Below are 17,397 nucleotides of genomic sequence, written 5' to 3'. Positions count from 1 at the left end.
ATTTTCGTCAAGTACTTTAACCTTACAAAAATTACATTGATCAGATGTCGATAGTCACTTGATCAAGTTTGTGTTAATAATTTATTTTTTAAATTATATTTATCATTGATACAAATATATTCTGATCAATTAATTATCGATACCTAATGAATATAATTTTTTATAAGAATAAAATAATTAATAAATCTTGCATATTAAACGGTTCAAGTCATGAATGAAGGCTACGTGACGAACACACAAAGGGCTAACAACACCAAGTAATCCGATATGGATCTTAAAGAAGCCATCCTTTATTTTTCTTTTTGTTATCCGCTTTAAACGTGGCCTCAACACTCACACGTGCGAAATCCGACCGTTGCCTTGCCGCGTTCACATAACATAACCACCTGATCACACACAGAGACTAAATCGAAAAGCAAACCAAATCAAATCTTAGTACTTTCCAAATCTGTAAGTATTTCCTTTCCCAAATCACAAACCCCATATCTTTCTATACCCAAATTCTTTCCTTACTAACTAATATCTACTCTCTCTCTCTCTCTCTCTCTCTCTCTCTATATATATATATATATACACACCCAAAGCTCCAGACGACTTCACTTCTCACTCTAAAACCTCTCACTTTCTCTGAATCTGAAGTTTCTGGGATTGCTCTCACACAAGAAAGAAGGTGTTTGGGCAATATTGTTCGGCATGGATAGGTACCATCATACATTATATATGTGTGTGTGTTATTTTTTATGTACCTTGCATGATTAATCTAATATATGCCTTCTAAAACATTTATTATGCAATAAATTTGTGGTTATAGTAATTTTTTTTTTTTTTAAATAAAACTTTTATGATACTATTCGAATTGTTGCCCGCTTATTATTTTTTCATGATTAACTGTGCAATAAGGTTCTGGGTAATTTTTATTTATTTGTTTGTTTTTTGCTTTTTTTGATTTCGTTTGGCTAATTGTCAATTCAGAGCGCTATATGATTTCTCAAAATTGAAGCTAATAATCAGGATTCTTTGTACGCAAAGACAATTATAAAATTGTCTTTGTTTTTTCTTTCAATTAAAAAGGTTTCTTCTGTTGAAAAAAAAAAGAACAGAGAGCTATATATGAGATGAATACACACAAGAACCAACTTATGGGGCAAAATTAGTGCAAAAATACCTTTGTGGTTCACGCAAATTAGTAGTTGGCTTGTGAAAATTGATGTCCTATCTCTCATGTAGTTGAAACATCAGGATTCTTTTTTCTTTCTTTCTTTCTTTTTCTCTTTCTTTTTTCAGTGAATTGTTGATTTAAGAAGATTTTGCTAATCCGAATTAGCATAATTAGAGGAATTTATCAATCAAGAGTCCGTTTCGATGGATGGATTTCAAAATCAAGGGATTTCAGAGTGAATTTTATGAAAATATTGGAGACTAGGCCATTATAAGTAGATAGAAACACTATAATAGAGATCTATTTGGGTAAGATTCTTGTAGCTCATGATTTCAGATAACTAATTTTATGTAATTATTTCAAATTCATTCTGACGAAACTATTTAATTCAATCTTGAAGTTGAAACCCCTAAATAAATTATCAAATCTAAATTTGAAATATTGTCCTTGAATGTTTAAGCCAAATTCATGTATTTTAAATCCGTAAATATAAACGGAACCTTAGCCAAAATGTCCGATCACGGACTGGAGGGAAGCCGGAGCCCCTATTGGGAAATCCATATATTTGCGCTTTTCCTAGACTTCTGAAGTCTTCATTACAGTCTCAGCCAGATGCTTCCTATCTGTTGTTTATACTTTCACTAGGATTTCATAATAGTAGCACTTAGTAATACAGTGTCCTGCTTTCTTCTTTCTTTTCTATTTACTTTGTAAAGTTCTAGCTTATCTTTTGATCGGTTATTCTAATATGATTGAAAGCAGGGACAGCATACAACTGAGTGAAATATTTCATGAATTGTGGCAGAACTATCCCCACTATTTTCTCCCTGACACAAGGGTCCAAGATTCTCGATCTCGACATCATGATGGTATCAGAGCAACCAATCACAACTTTCACCATTTGCCAAATAATGACCATATATCTATACCCAATGAGCCTCATTACTATAATGTGCACAATGCTCGACCTATTTCAAATCTTTTGGGCGGTGCAGATGCTTCCAACTTCTACAACCATCGCTTCATTCCCTCATCTAATAGCACATCACATTATGATCCACAAAGTCATGGTCACCATTTAGTTCAAGAAAGCTATATAGATTTCCACTTCCAACCAGCCACACACTACTCAGTGGAACTACATGTTGTGTACCCTGAAACTGCATCTTTTTCACATTGTAATTTCTTCTCTCTTCTCTTCTATAGGAAACCAATTTCTACTTAAATTCATAGCACTTTTGGAACCTTTTTTTTTTTTTTTTCTATTTTATAAATAAAGCAATAAAGTTACGAGAGGTTGCAAGAATTAAAAAAGAATATTGGGGTGAGGAAGAGACGCAAAATTTTTAATTTAAATTTGATTCATATCTCTTCCACTCTTTCTTGAGTTCCATGTTTGATCTGATATCCAATTATCAAGGATTAGGATTGTGAAAGCAGACTTGATGAATATAATATTTGGCTACTTTACAGGGAATAATTACGAATTGGATCCACATCAACCACTGCCTCATATGCAAGCAATGAGAGGAAACAATTTGGACCTCCAACCTCAAGAACCATCATCTTCAAACAGGCATCAAATGAACAACCACCCACGACAACATAACGCTTCAAATTCTTCCAGGGGTAGTCATGATGATGGGTATAGAAACTTTGGACCCTCAACGCGCCAGGACAATTCAATTGTCACCTTTGACCGCTTTGCAATTCAATTACTTGATGTAAGCTCTCTCTCCCTCTCTGCTGTTACATTTTGACGTTTCTTTTTCGTCAAGCATTCTGAAGAAGATTATATATATTATTTATGGTCTAAGTTTATTTCTTCATTTGAAAATGGAACTAATATTCCCCCAAAATGTCTGTAGGGTGTGATATTACTAGAGGGTGTTGCTGATTCAGATGTCTCCAACATGAGGTTGGAGGGTGAAGAAGACATGTCATATGAGGTATCAAGTTATTATTCCCTTTGTGAAATTGGTCTCTACACTGCACTTGTAAAATACTTGATTCATTATTTGAACTCTTTGCTGTCATACAGTCTCAAGAGATCGACAATTTATTCATTTTAGATTAGATATTGTTTTTAAAAAATTAATAGAAAATGCATCTGCAGGAGCTACTTGATCTTGAAGAACAAATGGGTCACATTAACACCGGTTTGTCTGAGGAAACAATCATAAGGAATCTGAAGGTGAGAACACATATTTCATCTGTAAGACAATTAAATTTAAATAAAGTCCCAAGCTTGGATCAAGAACCTGAAATCTGCACTATATGTCAGGTATGCAATACTCTCAGATTATATGGTTTTGGTGTTTTGATATCTTAATCAATCGTTGGGTTAACAAAATGGCTGTGCAATTTGGCAGGGTGAGTATGAAAACTATGACACAATTGGGAGTCTGGACTGTAGACATGATTACCATGCTGTCTGCATAAAGAAGTGGCTGCAGGAAAAGAATATTTGCCCTCTCTGCAAATCTACAGCTTTGACGATAAAGAGCTAGAAATTTTAGACAAGTGAATGTTGGAGATGCGCTTTCATTACCTTCATTTATTTTAGTAATCCATATGTTTCAAAGAGATCATTTATTTTATAATCTTTGTGCTTTGCTCAATATCTTTATGTTCACTTGTACTATTTTCATAGATGGGAATGGTGGAATAGTATGTCTTAGATGTGTAGATATGTTGTCCGTATGATATTATTGACTAGAATTATATTTCAAATTTCAAAATTTAATCCTTGCATGACACATATATTAGTTGAAGTGTGTATAGCATTTTCCAAGCCAAAAATATATTTTAAGTTAAACACGGTATTAACCCTTCTTTTTTTTTTTTAAACAACAAAAAATAACTTTTATTGATGAAATAACCATACAAATACAAAGTTCAACAATCCCAACTAAGTTGACACCGAAAAGCAAGCCTAATCACGTGACAGCACCATCCACAGTTGGTGAGAAACCAACCCAAACAAAAACAGAACCAAGACCACAAAAAGGCAACCCCTAGCAGCAGCAAAGTACCCACCGTCCACGAACCAAAACAGCTACAAGCTTTCAAATCTTAAGCATTGGCTTTTTAAACTTAGCACCCAACCACCAATGGAGTAGTCCCTCCACAGCAGCAGGTGTCACCCATAATAAACCTGACCATGCCTTCCAAATCACCAGGCAGAGCAGAAAAACATGGTTCACATCTTCTATCCTTACAGAAGGGGCACAAGTCTATCCCACTACTGCTCAGAACCCCAATACTCTGTAGATAACCTGCAGTTTTCACCCTCCCTCTCCATGCCAATACTCAGTAGATAACCTTCATTTTTTTTCTCACTAGCCTAGGTTAGTACATAACTGCATATAACTAACTTTGACCAAAATATGTAAAGCCGAGAAATCAGAACCCCAGAGGTATAATGCAAGAATTCATCAACAATTTTCATGGCCCAGAAAAAACAATTAATCGATCAATCAATCAAGTACACCAAAAGTCACATTATCTTAATACATTTCCAAATCCCAACCCTAAGCAATCAAAGATAAACTAACCTACAGCGTAGCTAAGAACTGAATAATACACAAAGGAAGAACAAGAAAAAAGATTGAAATAAGAGGAAGCCAAAGAATGCAAAGAAAATACTAGAATCCTGACCCTATGGGCTTTGGTTAAGCTAAAAGTTCAATGTAGCGTCAAGATATACGCCATAAAAATGAAAGTTTTGGGAGTCTCGACATTGTATGCTAGTAAAATTGACATATTCAAACATGTTCCACAATCGTATAGAAATTGGATGTTCTTTGGGGAAGATGACAAAAAAACATAGCAGACTGTATTGTTCTATTCTTTTGGACTATGCTGAGCAGCATCCAACTTTCTTGACAGCCGATACGTCATCCTTGCCACCAACATTAATGGTTTGTCCCTTGGGCAAAGCTGCCGGGTCATCCCCAATGTCCAGAGCCTTCCTGCTGACAACACGATATATTTGAGTGAGTACTTCTGTGAAGGCATTTTCCACATTCATAGACTCCAGAGCAGAGGTCTCCATGAAAAACGTGTTCTCTCTTTCAGCAAATGCCTTGGCATCCTCGGTGGAAACAGCCCTCAAATGACGCAAATCTGCCTTGTTTCCCACAAGCATAATGACAATGTTGGAGTCTGTGTGATCCCGAAGCTCCTTCAACCATCTCTCTACATTTTCAAACGTGACATGTCGAGTGACATCATAAACAAGCAATGCACCAACAGCTCCTCGATAGTATGCACTTGTGATTGCACGGTATCTTCAAGAAAGAGTACAAAATGAGACATGGATTCAATCTTAAAAGTAACACAATGTAGTCAAAATTCTTTGTTCATCAATCAGGCAAACAGCACCAAATGGAATTATACAGAAAGATGTTTTACAAATCAAGATAGCTAACTTAATACCAGACGGCACACAGCTAGTTTCCAAACCAAAGGGAAATAAATAAGGCTCCAATCTAATGGCAGGAACAAATAAGATGAGATTGAAACTTGAAACGCACTAAAAATTCAGTCTGTTGCTTGCCTACCCAAATATGTGAATTGTATAGCAAGCAATCAAAATTTAAAGAAACTACGCTCACATCAAATCATCACCTCAAGTAACCTATATCCAAAGAGGATAGACTCACTGGGGTACACTCCTCCAAACATTCTTCGCCTCTAGCTCAGTTCGAAAGCAATACAAAATCCTCCAATGCCAATGTTGGAACAGCCGTTTTGAAAATTCAAGCTTCCCCCTTCAGCCCACTCATGTCCCCAACAATTAATATCAAGCAAAAGTGGAGCAATGGTAGACGAGATTCATCGGGTATGTAGATTTAATTGATTCAACTCATCTTTATCATAAAAAATATAAAATATTTATCACAGTAGTTTATTTAACATATCAGTACAGTAGATAGTCAGCAGACTTGTAAGGTAGTGATTTGGCAAGCATAGATAATTAACATACTGTATGTTAATTACAGCAAAAAGCGAACCGAGGTGACAAGACCTCCTAAGGTGTATGCGTAAGGCAAAAGCTTCATTGAATCAAGGGGAACACTAAAAAAGTAATTTCCAAAAAACTTATATTGAACACAAATGATGAAATTTAATTGCCTCAGTCTGAGGCAAAGGCCCTCCATCTTGGCCTCAGCTCACTGAAGTTGCGTTGGAATCTTGGGGCACAGAAGCTTTGAGTCACTTCTTCCCCAACCATTTGCTTAGGGACACTTTTCACAATAATGAACATGCATAGAACACAAACCATGCCAATCAAGTATAGACAACAAGAAAAGACGGGGATTTTGATTGAAATATTTTCAAAAGAATCTCAGGACATGTTTGTTTGGCTCCACAGATGAAGGGGTTGGATAAGTAATCCTGCGGGCCCTACGTAAATCATGTTTGGTTGGCAAAAATGGAATGGGACTATGAATGCCCCCATATAGTATGTCCCATGGAAGGGATGGGATTGCCATGGGATTGGGTGTGACAAGAACATTTCGCCCCCACTTTATAAAAACAAGTCACCTTTTATACAATGAAAACTTTTACGTAATTTCATAAATTAACACACTAACAAACATATTTTATCTTATATCTCAAACCTAATAACACTACTGTATTCATAATCTCATCAAATCTAAATAAACGGAGCCTAAATGCATTTATAAGATTCTGTTAGAAAGCACATGAGGAATATAGAAACCAACACTCAACTAAGCCAGCCAAGTACACCAAATTAACTTAACCAAAGTGAAAATTTCATTTCAGTAAACCAAACACAACACAAAAACATATACTATAATAAGAAAGTAAAATAATCTATGATTTTCCTTAGTTTTCTCAGTAACCAAACAAAGGATGAAAACACACACACCAGATTTGATAGGGTATGGCAACGCATCAATGACGACTTTATCAAGCAAAAACCATACAAAAAGAAAAATCAACATTTGATTTAGTTTATTACAAATATGATCGATCAATAAAACCAATTTCCAATCGAAATAGGCTCGGATTGTAGGATTTTTGATACATGATATTTATGTAGAGATACATGTATGTATAAATGAAAATGGAAGGAAAGAGGGGTTTAGATCTGTACCTTTCTTGGCCAGCGGTGTCCCAAATCTGGGCCTTGACGACCTTGTCGTCGACGTGAATGCTTCGAGTGGCGAATTCGACGCCGATTGTGGACTTGGACTCCAGACTGAACTCATTCCTCGTGAATCTAGAGAGCAGGTTTGATTTTCCGACTCCAGAATCGCCGATTAGAACCACTTTGAACAAGTAATCGTAATCGTCGTCTGCTCTGTACGCCCCCATTCGCCTTCAATCAATTTTATATATGTTTGTATGTATGTATGAATGTATATATATACAGATATAAAGAGAGAAGAAGCAGGAGTTTGCAGATCAAAATGCGAGATTGATTTGCGATCTATCTTTAGATTTTGTAGGACACAGATCTTAAAAAACAAAAAGAAGGAGGGAGAGAGAGAGAGCACCGTTATACATGAAAGTATTGAAGAGAGAGAGAGAGAGGGAGATGTATTCAAAGCTTGTAAAACAGAACAGAGATTGTGTAAGATGTGAACATATTAATTAATATATTAAAATATTTTAAATTGTTAGGAAAAATCATAGGAGTGTGGGCAGCGCCGAGCGCGTTCGGAATTTAACCATTTCACGAGGAATTCAAAGTTGTACAAACTCCCGTCTAGAATCAATTTTATAAAATATAATAATTTATTATGTAATGAAAGTCTAAAAATTAAAATAAAACCACTTTAATGATATATTTATGAATAAATTACATTGACAATTTTTTGAGATTTAAACAAAATATAGTAAGGTCTCATTTGACAAATAATTTTTTTAATTAAAAAGTTAAAAAGTCACTAAAAAAATCAAAAAGCCAACAATCTATACAAAAAAGTTAAAGATTCTATTTTCTCTCTACTTTTTGCACATCTTTTCATAAAAAGTCAAAAGTCATCTCAAACATACTAATTTTTTTTACATCATATTTTAGTCAAAAAGTCAAAAAGTTACTAAAAAAATATGTTCCCAAACGAGGCCTTAATATTAGTAGGATCAAAAATTCAAAAAATTAAATTTTATTTTTCATAATAAATAATAGTGAAACATTACTAAGCTTAGATCTTAAAAGTTCATTTAAATAAATGTAGGTTTGAAATTAACAGATTTGAGGTTAATTTTATAAAAATATTGGCAAGTAACTATTTTAGGTGCATTGAAAATTATAAAATAATAAAAAAAAAAAAAAAAAAGGAGTCAAACCAGCCCTTAATTATGACAAATTTTGGTGTTCCAATTTGGATAGATAAGCAAAAATAATATGACAGATAGATTCAATTTGGCCATATAAGAAAAAATAGTACATATATATTAAAAGAATTTCAATAGATAGATTAAAAAAATATTAATATAATTTGGACAGATAGATTAAAAATATTAAAACAATTTTGACAGATAGATTAAAAGTGTACGGGGAGGAAATAATTCTCCTCGTATAATCCTGTTGACCAAGTCCACGCTCCTCCGTACAACGTCGCTTTGTCACCTGAAAATACAAACGTGAGCTAGCCGGCAGGTGTGTACCGGAAACCTCTCTGATGCCTAAGTCAGAAAACTTGACAAATAGACAAAGCTCTATGTTCTCAGAAAGAAATTATGTTCAATTACCTCCTCCAAGGTGATGCTTGTAGGCTTTTATAAGTTTTCCGTGGCACAATCCTAGTAGGACTTGTATTTCTCCATGCAGAGTCCTCCTAGGATTCATTCTCCTAAGGATAATGCTTATCCTTTTACACCCTCCCCCACTGCTTAAACCAAGTGGGATGGTTTTCTTTATGGCCGAACTCCCATTCGACCGAAGTAAGAATGGCTATGCCGAGCCACAAAGTAGGCCATACTAACAGTAGTTCGGTTCTTCTTCATGTTACACCATATCTCGGCTCTCATACATGAACCGTGGTGTGTTTGGACCGATCCACTGAGTAACAACATTACAACCGACCTATCCCGAATTCAATCATGACCGGACTACCTTATAAGACCGGACTAACTCAAGTTGTCAAAACCGAGGCAGCTTTACATTCCTTTAGCCGAAGTAAGTCAATCATCTCCGCAGAGCCAGAGTAAATCTATCGTTCTTGAGCCGGAGTCACTTCAACAGCTCGGGCCGGAGTGACTTTTATCTCTTTTGGGCCGCAGTAACATTTCGGCCTTTTACCCAGTCCTTGGCATTTTGGGCCACCAAGTCCATCTCACAGCTCGGCCCAATTTTTACCAAAAAATTACCCTCTCAATTGCCCCTTAATTCCATCTGCATGGCATGATTGGGATTATCAGTCTATCAACCGAGCTGGCATCGTTTTAAGCTTTCCCAGCCGAGCTAAGAATACTTTAGCCTCTCCAGCCGAGCTAAAAACTCTCGAATTTTTAAGCCGAGCTAATTTCACTCCGGGCTCCGTTCTGCCCGGTCAAAAACGTCTCTTCAATCATAGCGTCTGTAACGCTTCCCATTCCAGTGACACGTGGCAAGCTCTGATTGGCTGGAAGTAGCTGTCACGCCGCCCTCGTAGTACGAAATTTTTGAACAGTTCCCGCCCATTCTCTCTCCTTCCACAAAACGATCATTCTACCTTTGAACCATTCACCTTCTTCTCTCTCTGTGCCTCTGCTTCTCCAGCCTCTGAGCCTCCTGAGTCTGTGTTCTTCGTTGGTTCCGTTGCTCCTGCCCTCTGCTTCATCTTTTCCTGGTAAGCGATCCTTTTTCCTTTCCTTTGTTTTGTTTTCATATTCTGTTTTCCATGCTCTGCTTGCTTTTGCAAAACATTTTTCTTCCAGCTCTATTTTACTTTAGTACTTTCATGAAAAAAATCAGTAAAGCCCATGACTATATGTCATATACCCTAGAGAAAACTTGATTTTGATCCAGAATCACGTCCCAACCGAACTAGGATACTGTTTGTGTTATGTATGTAGATAGATTCAGAAAATAACCGAACTAGAACTTGTAGGAATATCAGTAGTTTCTTCTGAACCACTCTTAGCCAAGATAAGATCACCGAACAAACGTGCACATACCGAACTAGGTACTTCGGTCCATAACCAAGCTAAGCTTTTGGGGCCAAGCCGGCTTTCTCAGTTCTTAAACCGAACTCAGAAAGCCGCCCCTAGGGGGCTCAACCGAAGTAACTTTCCTCACACTGCAACCGATTTAGGCCTTGGGACTAAACCAGCTTTCTTAGTTTTTTTTTTTTAGACCGAACTCAGAAAGCTGCCCCTAGACGTTAAACCGGTCTACCGAGCAACCTGCTCAAACCGAGCTACCTGACCTTCTGATGAAAGAACTAGTTTTTTGAGGCCGAAGTAGGGCTTTTATACCTTGCTTGTAAATTGTAGCACGGTCCATTGATCAGTGCTTTAACCCCCTCTGTTTTTTACTTTGCAGACTTAGGTTACCCAGGCACTCCCGCGTGCGCTCAACCGAGCTTCTGAGCACGATTATCGCACCGAAATAACTTACTCGTTAAATTATACAACAAATGGGTAAGTATAGGTATTTAGTTGAGACCCCTGGTGGGATGGCCGAATTCAGGAAGGACTATGATATACCGGATGACGTTCATTTGACTTTAGCAAAAAAGGACGTTATTCCATGGGACAACGAAGGTTTCATTCCTTTTACTCTTTAATCCATAATAGAGACCGGACTACGGTTTCCTGTACAACCGTTGATCTGTGAGTTCCTTAGGCAAACTAGGTTATGCCCCACCCAACTGTCCACCAATACGTACCGTATTATTATGGGAATAGCCGCACTAAACCACCAAACCGGTTTAAACCTTGGCCTTGCCGAAATATTCCATCAATATTCCATCGGCTCGAAAGATGCTGGATGGGTCTATTACCTTAGGATCCGCCGCCGCCGAGAGAAGATTGTTAAGCACACACCGGACAAAGACCTTAATGATGATGACTTCTTCTGGGTCTCTGGGAATTTTGAGGATTTTCAAGCCCAAATTCCTGGCCGACCTATAAATTGGAAAATGGGAGAGCCTGGTAATTTAACTTCGGTCTTGTTCCTTGTATGTTATCTCGGTTTTTTAATCTATTGACCGAACTAACACTTCTTCTTGTTTGCAGATTTCGCCCACCTCCATTCCCTGTATAGCTATCCCAACCTTGCGGTTTTGCGAGCCGCACTACGGATTAAAGAAAGAAGTTGGGCTAAGCTTCTGAACTTTGAGCCGACCTACCGGTACAGCGGTCGCCGAAAAGCAAGGGTAACCGATTTCCTTCTTGAGGAAGCACCAAAACCGGACCCAACTTTGCCCGAAATAAGACTTGTTCCATTAACTGCTGAGGAAGAAATGGCAAAGAAGAGCAGAGTCAGGGCCCTTCTAACTGCGTCAACCAGAGCCGAAGCACAGCCATCTGTCGAGGCGCAGTCTGCCGTTGTGGCCCTCCCTTCTCAGCAGCCTTCTTCATCTCGGCCATCCAAACGCGCCCGAAATACTTCGACCGAACAGCAACTAGTCGATGAGGTTGAATCCATCCCCCAGAGTCCTCAGCCTTCCCCCCAACCGGAGCAAACCGACCGAACTGAATCTCCGAAGTGGGCTCCGTCGCTGACCTTCAACGACCGAGACATCAAAGCTACTAACTCGGTCGTGGCTGAAAAAGACCACCAACTGGCCTTTAACCTGGCCAAAAGTGTGTGCCTCCCCAAGGACATGGAGCACCACTTGAAGCAACTGAACACCGAAATGAAATCAATTCGGTCTGCTTCCAAGTCCATGATCTTGGTAAGTAGCTCTGTCTGTTCTTTCTGTCTAAATTTTTCCAACTTTTACTTCGGCTGAAAAGAACTCTTTGTTTTGTCAGGCCTTGCAGAAGAACAACATCACTTATAAGAAAGTCCAAGAACTCCGCAAAACCACAAGGCAGGCGATGGCGGAAGCCGAAGCAAAGGCGGCCGAACTAGCGGAGGCCGAAAGGAAAATGACCGAGCTTCAAGCAGAGAACGGTCGGCTTGCCGATCTTGTTAACTCGGCTGAAGCGGAGAAGCAGAAGGCAGCCATCGTTATGAAGGACAAGTATCTGCGGGAGTTGTTGAAGCTTGAGAAGAGAAAAGACGCCGAAATAAGTGAACTAAAAGAGAGCGTGGGGGCGGCCGAAAATGAGGGGTACAAGCGAGGTTATAAGGAGGCAGAAGATGCCTATGTCAAGCAATGCGACGCCGCCAAGGAGCTTTTCTTCAAGTGCGGCTGGAGGGCGGCTGTGGAGAAGCTCGGTCATGATGAACAGACCGAGGTCTTCGACCCTCCGGCATACTTTATACCGAAATCCCTTGCGGCGTATGCAGACGCCTTGTAACAAGAGTTTCTGGAGGACTCAGACACTGATGACTCCTCTGCTCCTGAAGACATTCCGGTTGTTGGTGCAAGCCCGTCACTTCGGTTGGAGCCCATGGTAGAGGACCCTCCTATTGAACAACCAAGTGACACCGTGGTTCCAACCGAAACTAACCCGGCGACCGAGCGTGATCTTCCCCTTGAAACCAGTTTTCAAGTTGATGGTGATGCGGCCTTTGACGCTGAAATACAAGAACTTTTTTCTTGACTTTGTACTTTTTCTTTTTCTTTTTTTTTTTTTTGTTTCGTCTTTGTAACCGAACTATGCCCCTTTGTATTGACTTTTGTTTTGAATCAAAAATTTAACGCAACTCTTACTCCGGTTTTGATTTGTATGTCTGCAGTTTGTAATGTCTTCTATTACTCCAACTTCTATTTCGGTTTTGGCTTTTTAATCTATGCTTACCAGCCAACCACTCCTTAGCCGATATACTTACTTCGGCTAAGGAGTACAAAGTGTTGGTTAATTCCAGCCAACCACTCTTCAGCCTTGCACTTACTTCAGTTGAAGAGTAACAAGAGTTGGTTAATTCCAGCCAACCACTCTTCAGCCATGCACTTACTTCGGCTGAAGAGTAACAAGAGTTGGTTTATTCCAGCCAACCACTCTTCAGCCTTGCGCTTACTTCGGCTGAAGAGTAACAAGAGTTGGTTTATTCCAGCCAACCACTCTTCAGCCATGCACTTACTTCGGCTGAAGAGTAACAATAGTTGGTTTATTCCAGCCAACCACTCTTCAGCCGCGCACTTACTTCGGCTGAAGAGTAACAATAGTTGGTTTATTCCAGCCAACCACTCTTCAGCCTTGCACTTACTTTGGCTGAAGAGTAACAGTAGTTGGTTTATTCCAGCCAACCACTCTTCAGCCATGCACTTACTTCGGCTGAAGAGTAACAAGAGTTGGTTTATTCCAGCCAACCACTCTTCAGCCTTGCACTTACTTTGGCTGAAGAGTAACAGGAGTTGGTTTATTCCAGCCAACCACTCTTCAGCCTTGCACTTACTTCGGCTGAAGAGTAACAGGAGTTGGTTTATTCCAGCCAACCATCGAAGTTAGTTTTTCCAGCTAACTTATAGTATTTGGTTATTCCGACCAAATGTCCTGCAGCCTGGATCCTTATCCTGGGCTTAGGAAGGGTGTTGGTTTATTCCAGCCAACCTCTGAGTTAGTTTTTTCGGCTAACTTAGAGTATTTGGTTATTCCGACCAAATGTCCTGCAGCCTGGATCCTTATCCTAGGCTTAGGAAGGGTGTTGGTTTATTCCAGCCAACCTCTGAGTTAGTTTTTCCGGCTAACTTAGAATGAAAAAATACTTGCAATGCGCCTAATCTTTACTAAAGCTAATTTTTACAAGGGACAACTTGTGCTAAAAAGAATTTCTCATTTTATTGAAGGAAGAAAAAATTACATATGTTTGAAAAAGAAAAGCTAAAAGTAAAATAACTTGAGATTGGCCGTATTCCATGGCCTGGGGATTGCCTTGCCATCCTTGTCTTCTAGGTGGTATGCCCCTTTGCCTGCTAACCCAACCACCTTATAAGGACCTTCCCAATTTGGGCCTAACTTGCCGTCTCCTGGGATCAAGGTGTTTCCCATTACTTTGCGTAGTACCCAATCCCTAATCTTGAATTGTCTTGGATGGACCTTTTTGCTGTATTTTCTGATTAACTCTCATTGGTATGAGGCGATGTGGACTAGTGCTCTTTCTCTTCTTTCTTCTGCAAGGTCGAGTTCTAAGGCTATGGCTTCTCCATTTAAGTTTGGATCAAAATTTTCGCTTCGAATTGTGAGGAGGCCAACTTCTAGTGGGATCACTGCTTCCATTCCATAAGCTAAGGAGAATGGTGTTTCTCCAGTTGATCGCCGGGGCGTGGTGCGGTAAGCCCATAAGACGTGAGGAAGTTCATCTGCCCACTTGTCTTTTGCTCTTTCTAGCCTTTTCTTTAGTCCATCCAAGACGACTTTATTTGATGCTTCAGCTTGCCCATTTGCTTGAGGATATGCCGGTGTGGAATTGTAGAACTCTATCTTGTATTCTTCACAAAAGCTTCTGAAGATTCTGCCGTCGAACTGAGTACCATTGTCTGAGATTAGTGCTTTTGGTATGTCAAACCGAGTGATGATATTCTGCCAAACAAACTTCTTCACATCTTTTTCTTTGATTGACGCCAATGCCTCTGCTTCCACCCACTTTGTGAAGTAGTCTGTTGCTGCGAGAAAGAATTTTCTGCCGCCAGGTGCTGTTGGAAGTGGTCCTACTATGTCTAAGCCCCACATTGCGAAAGGCTATGGGCTAGTTAAGGGTAGGAGTTCTCTTGCTGGTTGATGTATTTGGTGTGCGAATTTCTGGCATTTTTCACACTTCTTTACGTATTTCTCTGAGTCTGCTTGCATATATGGCCACCAATATCCTTGCGAAATAGCCCTGTAAGCGAGCGACCTTCCCCCTTGATGACTTCCACACACCCCTTCGTGTATTTCGAACAGGAATGCTTCTACTTTGCTGGGATGAACGCACTTGAGGTAAGGCCCAGAGAACGACTTCTTGTATAATGCCAAAGATGGAGATAGCCAAAATCGCTGCGACTTTGCCCTTATTCTGTTGGCTTCTTTTTTCTCTTCTGGTAGGATGCCGTCTTTTAGGAATAGGATGATGGGATCCATCCAAGAAGGGCCTAATTCTGTGCAACATGGTTCTTCTGCTTCGGGGTCTTCTATGCTTGGTCTTGGCAAGAAGTCAATGAGTAACGGATGAGGGATTGATGTATCCGCCATTGAGGCAAGGCCTGCTAGCTCGTCCGCTCGGCTGTTTTCCTCCCTGCCAATTTGTTCTATCCTTACCACATCAAACTTTTTGATCTCTGTTCTGACTAACTCTTGGTATTTGGCCATTCTGTCGTCCTTTGCTTCGTATTCGCCAGAAATTTGGTTTACCACCAGCAGAGAGTCACTGTACACCATTAGTTCGGTTGCTTTCATGAAGTGTGCCGACTTGAGTCCTGCGAGAAGCGCCTCATACTCCGCTTCATTGTTGGATGCTGGGAAGCCAAGGTTGATTGCTTGCTCTATAACCAGGCCGTCTGGAGAGATGAGGACTATGCCGAGCCCTGCACCATGTCGGTTGGATGCTCCATCCACAAAGAGCTTCCACATCTCTCCAACGAATAATTTCCAGCAAGTGGAAGGATCAGATGATGCCGTGAGGTCAAGAATGGTGTTTTCTTCGAGGTCCATGTTGGCTATCTGTCCTTCGTCCTCTGTTTGAACTGTTGGTGAGCCTTTGTTTGTCTCTTCCTTGTTGTCCTTAGTATGGTCTGCCTTGGTGCTTGATTTACTACCTTCCACTAGGGGTTGCGCTATTCCGGCGTCAACCTCTGTCCCTAGTTCGGTTGTGTCAGTTAGGTCGACTGGGCAGATATGATGACTTCCAGGAGTAAACTCTGCGACGAAGTCTGCCAAAGATTGGGCTTTTATTGCGGTCTTGGGTTGGAACTTAATGTCGAATTGTCCCAACTCCACTGCCCACTTCAAAATTCGCCCACTAAAGTTCGCCCTTTCAAACAGAGCTTTTAATGGAAAGGCTGTGAGGACGACTATGGTGTGGGCGTGAAAGTAGTGCGCTAATTTTCTGGATGCCATCATTAATGCTAATGCTAGTTTCTCCAATGGTAAGTACTTTGTTTCGGCTCCCAACAATGTCTTGCTGACATAAAAGATGGGCAAGTGTTGTATTCCTTCTGCACGAACCAACACTGCGCTGACTGCGTGTTGAGAGACTGTCAGGTACAAAAAGAGTTCTTCACCAGGTACTGGAGTAACAAGTAGTGGTGGGGAAGACATGTATTCCTTCAAGCTTTCCAGAGCTCGGTCGCATTCTTCATCCCACTCAAATTTGGCCTTTAAAGCTTGGAAGAATGGTCGTAGTCTGTCTGATGACCTGCTTATGAATCGGTTGAGTGCAGCCGCCATACCAGTGAGATGCTGCACTTCTTTGACTGAGTTTGGTCTCTCCAACTCCTGGATTGCTTTGATTTGAGAGGGGTCTGCTTCTATACCTCGGTTGGTCACCAGGAAGCCCAAGAATTTGCCAGATCCAACTCCGAATGCGCATTTGGACGCATTGAGGCGCAACTTGTGTTTCTTCAGGATCTGGAACATCTCGCCTAGATCTTTAAGATGGTCATTCTCATCCTTGCTTTTGACCACCATGTCGTCGATGTAAGCCTCCATTGTTTTGCCTAACAATGGTTCAAACATCTTGGTGACCATCCTCTGGAATGTCGCCCCTGCGTTCTTTAGGCCAAAGGGCATGACCTTGTAGCAATATAAGCCCCTTGGTGTTGTGAAGGATGTGACCTCCTGGTCTGGTTCATGCATGGCGATCTGGTGGTAGCCTCTGTATGCGTCCAGAAAGCTAAGTCGGTTATGCCCTGCCGTTAGGTCCACCAGTTGATCTATCCTTGGTAGAGGGAAGCTATCTTTTGGGCACGCCTTGTTGACTGTTTTGTAGTCGACGCAGACACGCCATTTACCATTCTTTTTTTGGCACTACGACGGTGTTGGAGATCCATCTTGGGTAGTGTACTTCCCTTATCGCTCCTGCCTCCAGCAGGTTGCCTACCTCTTCTGCCACTATTTCGGCGTGGTGGAGTGCCGATCTGCGCGTGCGTTGGATGACTGGCCTGGCGGATGGGTGGACATTGAGTTGGTGACTGATGAAGTTTGGATCAATACCTGGCATGTCGTAGGGTGTCCAGGCAAAC

General features: G+C 40.3%; 2 protein-coding genes across 4 annotated transcripts; one reads left to right on the top strand and one right to left on the bottom strand.

Moving 5' to 3' along the window:
• The first annotated feature begins 417 nt into the window (after positions 1-417).
• LOC114282364 (uncharacterized) lies at positions 418-3,905 on the top strand. 3 transcript variants are annotated; one of them, XM_082878832.1, is made up of 6 exons: positions 418-701; positions 1,922-2,337; positions 2,633-2,883; positions 3,028-3,108; positions 3,276-3,353; positions 3,532-3,905. In XM_082878832.1, exons 1-6 carry the CDS (start codon positions 694-696, stop codon positions 3,667-3,669), a joined length of 972 nt encoding a protein of 323 aa, XP_082734958.1. In that variant the 5' UTR covers positions 418-693; the 3' UTR covers positions 3,670-3,905. The 3 variants fall into 3 exon arrangements, with proteins under 3 accessions (XP_082734958.1, XP_028080807.2, XP_082734959.1); XM_028225006.2 differs by having other exon boundaries at positions 3,276-3,443; XM_082878833.1 differs by having other exon boundaries at positions 559-701; positions 1,922-2,028; positions 3,276-3,443.
• A 704-nt stretch (positions 3,906-4,609) lies between these two features.
• LOC114282373 (ras-related protein RABA1f) lies at positions 4,610-7,902 on the bottom strand. The gene is made up of 2 exons (XM_028225013.2): positions 7,290-7,902; positions 4,610-5,451 (listed from the first exon to the last, which is right to left on the bottom strand). The coding sequence occupies exons 1-2, from the start codon at positions 7,508-7,510 to the stop codon at positions 5,019-5,021; spliced, it is 654 nt and encodes a 217-aa protein (XP_028080814.2). The 5' UTR covers positions 7,511-7,902; the 3' UTR covers positions 4,610-5,018.
• Positions 7,903-17,397: the final 9,495 nt, after the last annotated feature.

The sequence above is a fragment of the Camellia sinensis genome, chromosome 7 (genome assembly GCF_055761805.1).
Source record: "Camellia sinensis isolate YWXY chromosome 7, ASM5576180v1, whole genome shotgun sequence".
NCBI classification, from domain to species: Eukaryota; Viridiplantae; Streptophyta; class Magnoliopsida; order Ericales; family Theaceae; genus Camellia; species Camellia sinensis.
Note: the sequence above shows the minus strand (reverse complement) of the source record. Positions and strands in the feature narration are given on the sequence as shown.

What these genes read in the sequence shown, in the direction of transcription:
- LOC114282364 (XM_028225006.2), top strand. An exon ending in AAGAAGACATGTCATATGAG is followed by an intron (nt 3,109 to 3,275) that starts GTATCAAGTTAT and finishes ATGCATCTGCAG; the next exon opens with GAGCTACTTGATCTTGAAGA. An exon ending in AAATCTGCACTATATGTCAG is followed by an intron (nt 3,444 to 3,531) that starts GTATGCAATACT and finishes GCAATTTGGCAG; the next exon opens with GGTGAGTATGAAAACTATGA.
- LOC114282373 (XM_028225013.2), bottom strand. Translation starts at nt 7,510, where the DNA reads ATGGGGGCGTACAGAGCAGACGACGATTACGATTACTTGTTCAAAGTG. An exon ending in GACACCGCTGGCCAAGAAAG is followed by an intron (nt 5,452 to 7,289) that starts GTACAGATCTAA and finishes TCTTTCTTGAAG; the next exon opens with ATACCGTGCAATCACAAGTG.